Below are 13,610 nucleotides of genomic sequence, written 5' to 3'. Positions count from 1 at the left end.
TATAAAAGAGTTAGTGGATTTATGTATATCTACAGTACAAAACTGACCAAGAGGTGAAGGTTTAATGGAGTGAATTTAAGAATCTTCCTCCATGTCCGGCGTGGTAGCTCACGCCTGTAATCCTAACACTCTGGAAGGCCGAGGTGGGAGGACTGCTCAAGGTCAGGAGTTCAAAACCAACCTCAGCAAGAGCAAGACCCTGTCTCTACTTAAAATAGAAAGAAATTAATTGGCCAACTAAAAAAAAAATATATATATATATATATATAAAATTAGCCGGGCATGGTGGCGCACGCCTGTAGTCCCAGCTACTCGGGAGCGGGAAGCAGAAGGATCACTTGAGCCCAGGAGTTTGAGGTTGCTGTGAGCCAGACTGACGCCATGGCACTCTAGCCTGGGCAACAGAGTGAGACTCTGTCTCAAAAAAAAAAAAAAAAAGAATCTTCCTCCTCAAATTTTGAGTATGCTCATGTGGAAGATACAGCCAGTGGGCATACCAAAGCCAACATAGGAAGGCAGATAAAGTTAAATCAATCTTAAATTCTTCTGCATTGGTTTTAAACAGAGGTAGAAGCTGTATTAGGGACATGATGTGAAGGAAACAACATGTTGCTTTGGGTTGAGATTGATTTTTATATGAGGTCAAACTAGAATCCTCTGACCTTGTAGGATCCATATACCAGGAAATATTCACTTCACCCTCCCTCTAAAAGGCTTAGTCCTCACCTTAGGTCACAAACAAAAGCAATGAAGAATTCTGTTACTGGGCCTTCACTCTTATCCACTTACTCTGAGCAAAACTGTAACTGTCTTTTCTAGTCAGCCAGTAAAATCCATTCCTATACTGTCAGATCATTTGCAACACTATTATTTCAGCCATATGAACATCCACATGTATCATACCATTCAATGATATAATCTTCTTGTAGAAAACCATTCTATTGGGAGTTAGTTGTGTGGTTCTTTTGCTGATTTGCTTTTAATCTGACCTAAAATGGTAATTTTATAAATTGAAGAGCACCAATTAAAGCACCAAAAGGTTGAACCACTAGAGGGAGTCCAGAACCAATTAAGCCTGAAGACTACAAGATTATTATGCTATAGAAGTGTTCTTAACTGGGGCTTCGGATAGATTTTTCCCAGGATTCACACCGGGATGTTGAAACCATCTGTTGTCTCTATGTGTTAAGTGTCTTAGTTGTTTGGGCTGCTGTAACAAATTACCATAAACTAAGTAGCTTACAAACAGAAATTTATTTCTTACAGTTCTGAAGGCTGGGAAATAAAAGATCAAGGCAGATTCAGTGTCTGGTGAAGGCCCTCTTTCTAGTTCGTAGCTTGCTGTGTCCTCCCATGGTGGAGAGTGTTGACTAACTCTCTCAGGTTTATTTTATAAGGGCACTAATTCCATTCATAAGGGCTTCACCCTCATCACCTAATCACCACTCAAAGGCCCTACCTCCTAATACCTAAGGGTTGAAATTTCAACAAATGAATTTTGTGGAGGACACATTCAGACCATAACAATAACTTTATATTCATATAATTTTTACTTGCCTCATAGAACTCAGTTTCTAAGTTAAAATTTAATTTCTGTGTTAAATATAAAAATGAGGCTCTCCCTAAATCCAGAATTTAGTGGTATATCAAAATCCAAACAGATGGAATTCATCTTGCTGTAGCCTAGAAACATTTCTATCTTTGAGTTATTTCAAAGAGCTTTGCCAAACAAAATCCTTTGTGAGGTTTTCCTAAAAAGAAACATGTAACAAATAGATTCTCTTTATTTCATTTGCTATTATACATTCAAGGTTAGGTACAATCTGTCTAATATTCCATACAATATATCTAGAATTCAAAAGAAATAATTGGAACCTGTTTCTTTTTTACGGTAATGATTATACATGATTTTTGTGCCTTCAGCATAAATATTATATATTAAATATATTTCAGTATATGAAACCTGCCATAATTATGAAAAATCTAAAAAAATAATTAAACCAATACCATGAGTCATCTGTAAATCAATGAATGCCAATCCTTTCCTGTGTTTCCATTTTCATGTTATATAGAACCCTAACATATTTGAACATTAGCAACGTTTATGATGAGATGAATATAGATTCCTTTAGCCACACTTGAAAAAGCATGATTTGCAAATGCTTGCATCTCAGCATGCTCATGCAGATATCTTAAGTGACCTAATATGCCAAATAGATGTTCTTATCTTAAATTATAGAGCATTATTAAAATTGTTTTTTAAACTTTCCATCTTTATTCTTTATCGTGCATCCAGGCTATAATTATTCTTTAGAGTAATTCTAGATACAGAGTCAGATGTAGAGTAAGATATAGAGTCAGAGGAAGGTGGGTGAAAGTATTTGCTGTATTACAAATGACCCTCAGGCTACAGTTCATAGAACATCATTCTGAAAGTCTGTTCTTGAAGATTTTCAGGAAATTTCTTATTTCATAGTTTTTTAGAAGCTAATTTTAAGATAAATTTTTCCTATGATATTGATTCACACTGTTCAATTAATATAATATGTGTTTATTAAACAAATATTTCTTGAACATCTACTTCATGCTAGTTACTGTATCAGAGGCTGAGTATATAGTGGTAAAAACAACCACCACCAACAACAAAAACACTGTAATGGTTACCTTCATAAAGTTTATAGTCTAGTGGGGAAGTCAAACATTAAAGGAGTAAACAAGTAAATAAACCAGATAACTAAAGGTGATGAAAATTGCTATGAAAGAAATAAACAGAAAAGGGCTACTTTAGACAGGTATTAAGAATGGGGGGAGGGAGTTTTTTCTATTCTCACATACTACTCAGTCACTCAACACAATACTTCTGACACCAGATATATGAGGGTTTTCCCCACACTACAAGCAATTCTCTGGCAGACACTACCTGAGCATCCTCCAATTCAATTCTGATAATGTCTACCTGGAGATAACATCAGATCTCACCAGTTAAGGGTTCAATCCCTCAAGACTACCCACCACTCCAGATGCCAATCACAAGTCTCAGGTTGTGACCTGTGATTCTGACTGGTGATGGGCTGTACGTCAGGCATCCTATGACCCCCTTCCCAGGCTCCACTAATTTGCCAGGCTATGGCTCACAGAACTCAGGGAAACACTTTACTTACACTTGCCAGCTTATTAGTAAAGGATATAGTAAAAGATACAGATGAACACCCAGATGAAGAGATACAAAGGGGGAGGTCTGGAAGGGTCCCTAGTGCAGGAGCTTCTGTCCTCATGAAGTTGGAGTGCACTACCCTGTCATTCAGATGTGTGTTTGCCTATCTAGAAGCACTCCAAACCCTGTAGTTAAGGGATTTTTACGGAGCCTTCATCACGTAGGCATGATTGATTATTAACTCCATTTCCAGGCTCCTCCCCTCTCTGCAGGCTAGAGGTTGGGGCTGAAAGCTCCAAGCTTATAATCATGGTTGCTCTTTCTGGTGACCAGCATCTATCCAGGACCCTGGCGAGAGTTGCCTCAGTAGAACAAAAGACTGCTCCATTCACCAAGGTTCTGTGTCAGAAACCAGAGCAGAACCATTAGAACAAAAGATTCTCCTAAAACCTCTATCACACAGGAAATTACAAGAGTTTTAGGAGCTCTGTGCCAGGCAGGGACTGGGGCCAGAGACCAATATCTATATTTCTTATTATTTCACAACAGGAAAGCAGGGCAGGCCTCTCTGAGGAAGTGACATTCCAGCTGAGACCTGAAGGATGAATAGGAGCCAGGCAGAATCAGAGAAGAAGGGAAAAGGAAAAGCCTGTGCCAATGCCCTGAGGTTGAAATATGCTTCCTATTGTTTACAAAATGAAAAGGTCAGTCTTGTCTTTACCATACCTTTGGCACTTATTTTCTAGTAGTATTTTTTTCCTATGTTTTACATATAGGTGGATATTTTGTTACCCTGAGAAGATAGTAAGTTGTTTAAGGATAGAAACTAACTTTAAAAAATACATATCTTTGGCATATTTTACAGGAATCCAATTGTGTGCTGGAATATAGCTGATGCTCAGTAAGTACTCGTTGAATTGAATCTGACTGAATTTAGGGAGCAGCCTGGGGACTCATGCTGTATGGATCAGATCTTGTTCTATGTAGACACAGCAGACTCTTCAGGGCAGACTTAGGTAGACGTTGAACGTGATCTTCAAGGGAGGTATTCCTATTCCTAACAGGCCACCCCTCCCCACCCTGGCCACCACTTCTATCACTCATCCCTCCATTCATCCCTCCTTATGCATGCTTTTAAGTTTTTCGTTAAATCAATAATTATAAGAATCTGTTAAAATTCAGGATTGCCTCCATAATCATTGTTAATATTCAAATACTGTATACTGTATCTTAAGGTTGAATAAAACATGCAGTTGGAAACCCATGGGCTGCTGGCTTGTCTAAACATTCATCTACCCTTTTCTATTTCTACCATCAATAGGAATTTTTATTAATTTTATTAGATTATTGCAATAGCCTCCTGATTAAACTCCATCCTCCAGTCTCTCCTTACACTGCCACTATATTAATCCAGCCAAGAAAACTACTATACTTTAACTGGTTTGAGGATTATATCTGAGATATATTAGATATGAGAATTTAATCTATCTTAATGAATCCTAAAGCTTTAAAACTCTCAAACTTGGCCGGGCGTGGTGGCTCACACCTGTAATCCTAGCACTCTAGGAGGCCAAGGTGGGTGGATAGCTCAAGGTCAGGAGTTCAAAACCAGCTGCTCTGAGCAAGAGTGAGACCCCATCTCTACTATAAATAGAAATAAATTAATTGGCCAACTAATATATATAGAAAAAATTAGCTGAGCATGGTTGTGCATGCCTGTAGTCTCAGTTACTCGGGAGGCTGAGGCAGTAGGATTGCTTGAGTCCAGGAGTTTGAGGTTGCTGTGAGCTAAGCTGACGCCACGGCACTCTAGCCTGGGCAACAAAAGTGAGACTCTGTCTCAAAAAAAACCCTCACAAACTTGTCTAAGTGTTGACCCAATATTATATGAGATCTGATCTTGGGGACTGAGCCAGAAAGAACACCAGCCTATAGAAACAAGGAAGATACTGTCTGGAAATGGTTTATTCAAAGCAACTTCAAGGAAAGTTTACTAACTTTCCTTGACCTAATTCCCTCCTCCAAGATAAGCATTTCTAGCTCTGGGTTTCCTCAGTACCCTATGCTTACCTCGTAGAGTAATTATCATATTGTGTTATAGTTGTGGTGTCCTTGTCTGTCTAAGCCCCTTAAGGACAGAAAATGGATCTTGCTTTTCTCTGGGTGCTCCATACTGACGACCACAGTACCTAAAGCATTTAGGTGTAAAATAAAGATGTTTTGAATGAATGAATGGATGAGTAGTGGCAAGGCTGGATTGATAAAATGGGACTCAGTCATGGAAAGCCTTGAATGCCATTTTATGTGTTCGTTCTGTGTACAGGCAATGTGCTAGGAAATGGCGTCCAGAGTACTACAGTATAACGGGGGAGAGGGCAGAATTACTGCTATTCACTCCTCCAAATAAATCCTTTACTCTAGTCCATTTATTCATAAAGCCTCAGCACAAATCTAACTTTCTCCAGGAAGATTGCCTTCACATCTTTGGTTCAAGTTGCTCTTGCCTTACTCTGAGGTCCTGTAGCACTAACCATACATTTTTTTTTTTTTTCAAGGTTTATTTATTTAATGGTTTAGTTGGTATGACATTTGGATAGTTGGTTGCATTGTTTATATGTAGATTTTTTTCTTTACATTATATGGCAATGTATACTACTGATACATATAGTACACAAAATAAGATCCTTAGAACAGTTATGCACAAGGACATGCAATGTTGGATTTATATACTGGATCCCAAGATGTAACTGATTGGGAAAAAGCTGGACTAGGCATGTTGGGTGAAGGAACCAGGAGTTACATAGCACATGGTAAACACACATCTGGTTTGAAGGGCAACTGCAGCATGTGCAGCATTGGCAGTGGTGCTTCAGCAGTGGTGGAACTATTTTCCACTAACCAGTTTAGGGTGACACAGGGTAAGGACCGTCCATTGTCAGGATACAGCTGTAGGTTTTTACGAACCATTCCCATTTCTAACTTTAGGACATTGATGTTTTTCCCAGGCTACCTTAATATTACTGCTTTAATCACAGATCAGATAAAAAGGACAATGTGCATAACCTCCAACTAAAACCCTATTGTAGCCTAGACAGTGAAGTGGTGTGACATTAGAAGACTTTAAAATTGCAGCTCTTTTTGGATCCCCCAAAGTGTATCTGCACTCTTCTTCAAACGGGCCTCTTCCTCAGCAGTCAGAGTCACCTTCACAACGTCTGAGATTCCATTCTGTCCCAAGATGCAAGGAACACTAAGGAAGACATCTTCCTTTATTCCATAGAGACCCTTAATCATGGTGGAAATTGGATGCACACGCCTAAGATTCCTCATTATACTTTCTGCCAGATCTCCCACAGACAGTCCAATGGCCCAGGATGTGTAGCCTTTCAGTTTGATCACCTCATAAGCACTCTCAACCACCTGTTTGTGAACCTCTTTCCACTGTTCCTTATCTTGATCAGTGCCTAAATCCGGGTGCAGATTCTTCAGGGAGACACCAGCAACATTCACTCCACTCCATACAGGCACACTAGAGTCTCCATGCTCCCCAAGGACCCATCCATGACAGCTTAGTGGGTGAATTCCCAACCTCTCCCCCATCAGGTAACGGAACCGAGCTGAATCCAGATTGCAACCACTTCCAATAACACGGTTTTTGGGAAAGCCACTTATCTTCCAAGCCACATAGGTCAAGATATCCACTGGATTTGAAACAATAAGCAACTTGCAGTTTGGGCTGTATTTTACAACATTAGGAATGATGAACTTAAAGATGTTCACGTTTCGCTGGACCAAATTAAGACGGCTTTCTCCCTCCTGCTGACGTGCCCCAGCTGTGACAATAACCAACTTGGAGTTTGCAGTTACATTATAGTCTTTGCTGGAGACAATTTTTGGTGTTCTAAGGAAAAGGCTGCCATGTTGGAGATCCATCATCTCGCCCTTCAATTTGTCTTCAATGACATCAACAAGAGCAAGCTCATCTGCCAAGTCCTTCATTAAGATACTGATGGCACATGCCATGCCAACAGCACCAACCCCAACAACTGTGATCTTATTCTGGGGGGTCTGTTCTTCCTTTAGAAGATTAAAAATCAGCTGATCCTTGAGAGTCGCCATACCGGATTTGGAACCAAAAGGAATCGGGAATGCAAGTCGGGGGGCGTCGGAGGCGCGCGACAAAGACGTCCGGACTCGGCGGCAGCGACTCCAGCCTAACCATACATTTTTATATCCACTTGCATTCTGTTTGCAATGGTAGGCAGTTATTTAATGTGACGTTTATTATCTCTCCAGTGAGATCTTTAAGTGATTTAGGAATTTGTATCCTTCTTTTCTATTATAATTTTTGTTCCCCACCCTAATGTTGAGCAAAATGCTATGTGTTTAATAATTAAATGTCTGTTTCCTCAATTACTAGAGATTCACTTAGTTTTTATTCAAATTTAGGAGAATGAGCTTGAAGAATCTCAGAAAATCTGGTTTAGGTATTATACTTAAGGTATATTAGAGCTGAGAATTTTAGTCTATCATAATGACTCCTAGAGCTTTTGAACACTCAAACTTGTCTAGTAATTGACCTAACAGTATATAAGATCTGGTCTTGGGGACTGAACCAGAAATAAGGACAGTCTACAGATAGGGAAGAGTGTCTGAAATGGTTTATTCATAGTGATTCACAGATGTCTACTTCATCGAGGTTTCCTCTAGTACTTTGCTGCACTCCATCCAAAAATGGGATGAAATTTTTAATTTCTACTTTCTAAGGTACCAGAATCAGACAGAAGAGATAGAAATATCTCTTTGCTGCACCATTATCTCACTGATTGATAAGATCTTGCTGTAATAGTATAGCCCTGAGAGAGAGAGCACTCAACCTTTTGGCCTTAAAATGAGAGGGCTGACTCTAAAAGAAATTGATCCACTGGTTTCCAAAGTAGCAAAACTGAAGAAAAAGGGAGGAAGATACATGTCCTGAATCCTCTCAAACTGTGCAGATAGGGAACTTTCTTTAGAATAATTGTATTCTTCACATTATCCTTGGTAATGAATGCTTCCTTTGTCCATTGAAATGAAGGTCACTGTTTCTCTCCCATACCCAAAAATGTGTGGGAGTAGCCATGAATGCCTAGGCATTTTTTGAAATTTTATTTGGCCCACTTCTTTCTGCGTTGCTACTCTCAGAACTGCAAACTTTTCTGACTTCAAGTAAACTCAGTATGTTCCAAGAACCGCAAAATGGTGCCTGACCTGCTTTGGGCCATTGGATTGGAGTCTCAGCAAACATACTTCCCTCAGACAGAATTCATCAGTTCTTCCTCTGGTTTTCCTCAGCATGTAACCTCCCTCCCTTTTAGCACTTGGCTTCATTCTGCCTTGAGTTAGTTTTCCCATCTGTCTTCCCTCTACTCCTTCCTGATTTTAAGAGTAGACACTATGTGTTAGTCATCTTTCATTCTACCTTCTTCCAGTAGGGGCTAGCATTGCCACTGGCTTACTGTGTGGTCTTGAGTAATTCATTTAATCTTTCTGAGCCTGATTCTTATAATTTATAGAATGTGTTATTGTGAGGATTAAGTAATATCAAGTGAGCATTCCTAATCTGGAAATCCAAATTCTGAAATGCTCAAAATCCAAACTTTTTGAGTGCTGACATGTACTCAAAGGAAATGCTCTTTGGAGCATTTCAGATACTGGATTTCCAAATTAGGGATGTTGAAATGGTAAGTATAATGCAAATATTCCAAAATCTAAGAAAATCTAAAATCCAGAACACTTCTGTTCCCAAGCATTTCAAACAAGGAATACTCAACCTGACTTATATTAATTGTAATTATTATAACCTACCTTCTAAGGATATTATTATATAAGATAATTTATGGAAATTATTTTGAGAAGTAGAAGCTCTATTGGCATATAATGTAAGGCTCTACCAAACAATAATGGCTATACATGTAGAGTACCACAGTTCTAAGTGCTTTATATGTATGATCTCATTTAATCCTCCCAATAACCTTGGGAGTCTAGAACTATTCTATTTTATGGATGAGAGCACTAAGGCACAATAGGTTAAATAACTTCCTCAAGTTCACACAAGTAGTAAGTGGCAGAGCTAGTATTCAAAACTAGGTGGTCTGGCTGGCTCCAAAGTTTCCACCCTGAACCACTACACTATGCTATGCTGTAACCAAGTTTGGACTTGCAAATAGGTCTACTAATTAATAGTTATGTGACCTTAAGCAAAGCTTTAAAATTCACCTAATTTTAATCTTTCTAAAATAGAGATCAAACTAATACCTTAGTTCATTTATTCAACAAATACTTACTGAGCTCCTACCATTTGGTATATGCTGGCATACTGCAATATTATTATGATAATTAAATTCACATAATGTACTTGGCATACTACCAGGCACATATTAAGCAAAAAGTTTTAATTATTACTTTAATTAATAATATAAGCCAGTGACCTCTCTGAGACATATTTCCCATTACTTGGCTACAGATTATGTTCTATGTCATTAACATATAGCTATTTTCTATTGGTCACCTAATTGTATTTGAAATATTTTTGTGGCACTGATCTATAGGATATTGCTTTGCTATCTTTTTTTTTTTTTTTTTTGAGACAGTTGCCCAGGCTAGAGTGCCGTGGCGTCAGCCTAGCTCACAGCAACCTCAAACTCCTGTGCTCAAGCAATCCTTCTGCCTCAGCCTACTGAGTAGCTGGGACTACAGGCATGCACCATCACACCACCACGTCTGGCTAATGTTTTCTGTGTATTTTTGGTTGTCTGTCTAATGACTTTCTATTTTTAGTAGAGATGGGGTCTTGTTCTTGCTCAGGCTGATCTCGAACTCCCGAACTCAAACGATCCACCCGCCTGGACCTTACTTTGCTATCTTATCAAAAACAAACAAAACAAAACAAAAATACAAGTATCTCTCAGGACTAAACAGAGAAAATGCTTTTAGTGGCTACTTTTATTCTAAATATCTGATCTATAGATATATAGATCAGATATATATCTGATATATAGATATATAGATCAGATCTAAGGATCTGATATATAGTAAAAGCCAGGCAGAGCATGCAAAATATACTTACTACAAGGAACATGAAGTACATTTGGTGAATGTGAAGAAATGAAGATGATAAAATACAGTGCTTTTGGGAAATGTATGGTGAAGTCATCTTGGGAAACAAAATGGCCCCATAATACCTCTCTGGTGACATGTCAAAGAGCCCAGCAGTCACACTTCTCAGAATCCAAATAGGAACGGGTGGCCTGCGGTGCTCTTCTGTGCTGAGCTTTGGTGCTTTCAGGATCCGTCCTGTGCCTGACTTACCCCACATTCTGTGAGAGCCAGAGGTATTTGCTAGGTTACATAAAAGACTTTACCTCTGTAGATTGATGATAATTAAATGAGATTATATATATGAACTCATTTTGAAACACTGTACACACACGGTGAAGAGTTTTATACAAGAGTGTTGTAGTCACGCACAGAGAATGCTCAATGTAGGAACCAGATACGGCAAGTACTTTCTTCCCCATTTCTGAACTTGCTCTCAGCACTTCTTCTTTAATGTGACCAGGCTCGCCTTCCTGTCCTGACTGGTTCCCTTTCTCTCCATTTCAGTTCCTAATGATGATAATAACAATAGCTGTCATGTAGTGAGTGTTTAAGTGCTTTACATGTATTAATCCATTTAATCACCATAACAACTCTATGGAATACATACTATTATCATCCCTGTTACATTTGAGAAAGCTGAGGTACAGAGGGGTTAACTAACTTACACAAGGCCCTGCAGCTAGTAAATTGTAGGGACGGGCTTCAAACCTAGGTAGCACAGCTCCAGAGCCCACACTCTTTCCTACAGTGCTGTACTGTGTTTCACTCTGCCGTGGGGCCTGCCACTGTCTCAGACACACATTTGCCAAGCTAAAGTTTTTCAGGCTGAAGCCAGCAGTTTTCCTCTTTACCTTTTACAGTTCATTAAAGCCAGAGTCAGTTTTGACTAACACCAACTCTAATATAATGTGTTACTCAGTTAAAAGAAATGCACAGTCTTTTTTTTTTTTTTTTGAGACAGAGTCTCCCTCTGTTGCCTGGGCTAGAGTGCCGTGGCATCAGCCTAGCTCACAGCAACCTCAAACTCCTGGGCTCAAGCAATCCTACTGCCTCAGCCTCTCGAGTAGCTGGGACTACAGGCATGTACCACCATGCATGCCCAGGTAATTTTTTCTATGTTTTTAGTTGAGCAATTAATTTCTTTCTATTTTTAGTAGAGATGGGAGGGGGGGTCTCGTTCTTGCTCAGGCTGGTCTAGAACTCCTGACCTTGACCTATTCTCCTACCTCAGCCTCCTGGAGTGCTAGGATTACAGGCGTGAGCCACCACACCTGGCCAGAAATGCACACTCTTATCAACTGATATAATTCATGCTACCAACTTTGATTTTAGTAATTATCTGGGGAAAATGAGAACTTAGCAACAATTCTGCACAATATCGACTAAACTGCTAGCTAGTTCACAAGCACAAACAAACGTATCTATTCAAGAAATGAGGTCAGAATCTCAGCATTTTTTCCTGCTGATTACTTGGTTTAAGATAACATTCAAGCTGCTACTTGCCCAAGTATTAAGCACAATGTTGACAGAATCAGCTTTATTAATGGCATTATTAAAACAGATGAACATTATTTAGAAATGTATGCAAAATAACCTTCCTAAGGTATCAGAATGGAATGGTGATAAATGAGAACTTAAACCTTGAGATGAACTAGTTTGTACAGGTAGGCCTGGAGAGATTTAAGTGACCTGTCAAAGGTCATCCAAGTAGTTAATGGTCAAGCAGTGGCTAGAATTCAGATCTCCAGATCTGCACACGTGGTGCACTGCCCTGAGCACTGCATTTTTGGCTGGGACTATCTCAGACAGACTACAGTCATACGTATAGTGATGTGAAAGACTTCTCACAGTCAAGAAATCTTTTATTAGTTGCCCTAATAAAGGCACTACATTTTGATCAGGAATCATATACTTCATTTTATATTTAAATAAGTAAATTCCATATGTCATACTACCCTAGCTTGAAAGCAGCTAAGAGTTTGGCTACTGTGGCTTAGATCCTGACAGAGAAACCTACCTTCTGCTTGTGAGAAAATAGTAAGTAGCAGAAGCAATCTTATAAAATGTACATTTTGTAAGACCCTCAAGTGCAATTTTAGGATAAGAAGCTTCAAGTTCTAGAAGTGGACCTTCTCTCCACAAAACTGAGGGTTAAACCAGCGTATTGTCTTTTTGATGTGGTCTGGATACTTCCTCCCACCATCAAAAGAGACCTAGAGTCAAGGAAATTTTTGCCTTCAAAGGTAGTTCTTTGTAGGAAAAGCATTTTCCTTTCTTGTTTGGTTTCTATTAGAGGAATGTGTTTTTTTATTTCTGTCACCTAGTTCCTTCTCCATGTCTATTCAAAACACTTTGCAGCATAAGAGAAAAGCTCCACACTGCTCCCAGGAACTCAGTGGGCCTATCAATAGCCAGAGGACAGTGTTTGGTTTGTGGGATTTCCAGGGTACCTTGCTACTTCGCATGTGACCTATGGACTAGCAGCATTGGCAGCACCTGGAAGGTTGTTAGGAATACAGAATCTTAGCCTGACTCAGGATCTGCCTTTTAACAAGCTCCCTGGTGATTTGCACGTGCTGCCCGGGATGCCTTTGTGTGAACACCTGTTGCTCCTCTCTGGTCTAGAAGTGAGGCTGAGATTACTGTACCCTCACCCCAAGGTAAAAACTTTGAGTTATCAACAAGAAATCTTTGGTTATTTGGGGACATAGCTTCATTAATTTTGCCTGATAGTTATTAAGTCATAGTAATTTGGACTGGAAGAAACCTTAGAGCTCATCAAGTTCTGCCATCATCATTGCCATGAATTTCAGCACAATGATCAAGTTTTGTAAAAAGGTTAAATTGTGTTCAGTATATTCTGTTCAAGAACGTAAAGATTATTTGATTTGTCTTGGAAAGACATCCATAAAAATGGGAGAAGTTCATATATTAAAAAACTTTAATGCTAAAGGGGAATAAGTTTCAGTGACCTGGAAAGTTTGTTGAGATGAAATGTCTTGGCCATGATGATGTCACCTAAAGAAATGTCATCTCTTAAACTCATATTCCAACATCATATGCTTATTTTATATCTGCCAAAAGTTACTGTCTTACACAATTTAAATTTTAGTTTAACTTCCCACAAACTCAAAACTTGCTGTAATTTATTAAACTAAAATTTCCATAAATAACAAGAGGAAAAGAGATAAATATCCTTTACAGGAGACTTCCAAAAAATATATGTAGATAAACCCCTCTCCCCTTCCCAGGGGAGTTGGTCTTAGTGACTCACTTCCAAAGAAGAGAATATGAAAAAGAAAAAATAGTAACTTTG

The 13,610-nt window shown here is 39.0% G+C and overlaps 1 protein-coding gene across 1 annotated transcript; it reads right to left on the bottom strand.

Annotated features, from left to right (window-relative positions):
* Window positions 1–5,691: 5,691 nt before the first annotated feature.
* LOC142871507 (L-lactate dehydrogenase A chain) lies at window positions 5,692–7,370 on the bottom strand. Its single transcript, XM_076004320.1, has one exon. The coding sequence runs from the start codon at window positions 7,271–7,273 to the stop codon at window positions 6,275–6,277; it is 999 nt and encodes a 332-aa protein (XP_075860435.1). The 5' UTR covers window positions 7,274–7,370; the 3' UTR covers window positions 5,692–6,274.
* Window positions 7,371–13,610: the final 6,240 nt, after the last annotated feature.

This window comes from Microcebus murinus, chromosome 6 (assembly GCF_040939455.1).
Source record: "Microcebus murinus isolate Inina chromosome 6, M.murinus_Inina_mat1.0, whole genome shotgun sequence".
Classification (NCBI taxonomy): Eukaryota; Metazoa; Chordata; class Mammalia; order Primates; family Cheirogaleidae; genus Microcebus; species Microcebus murinus.
This window is presented reverse-complemented; position numbering and strand designations above follow the sequence as displayed.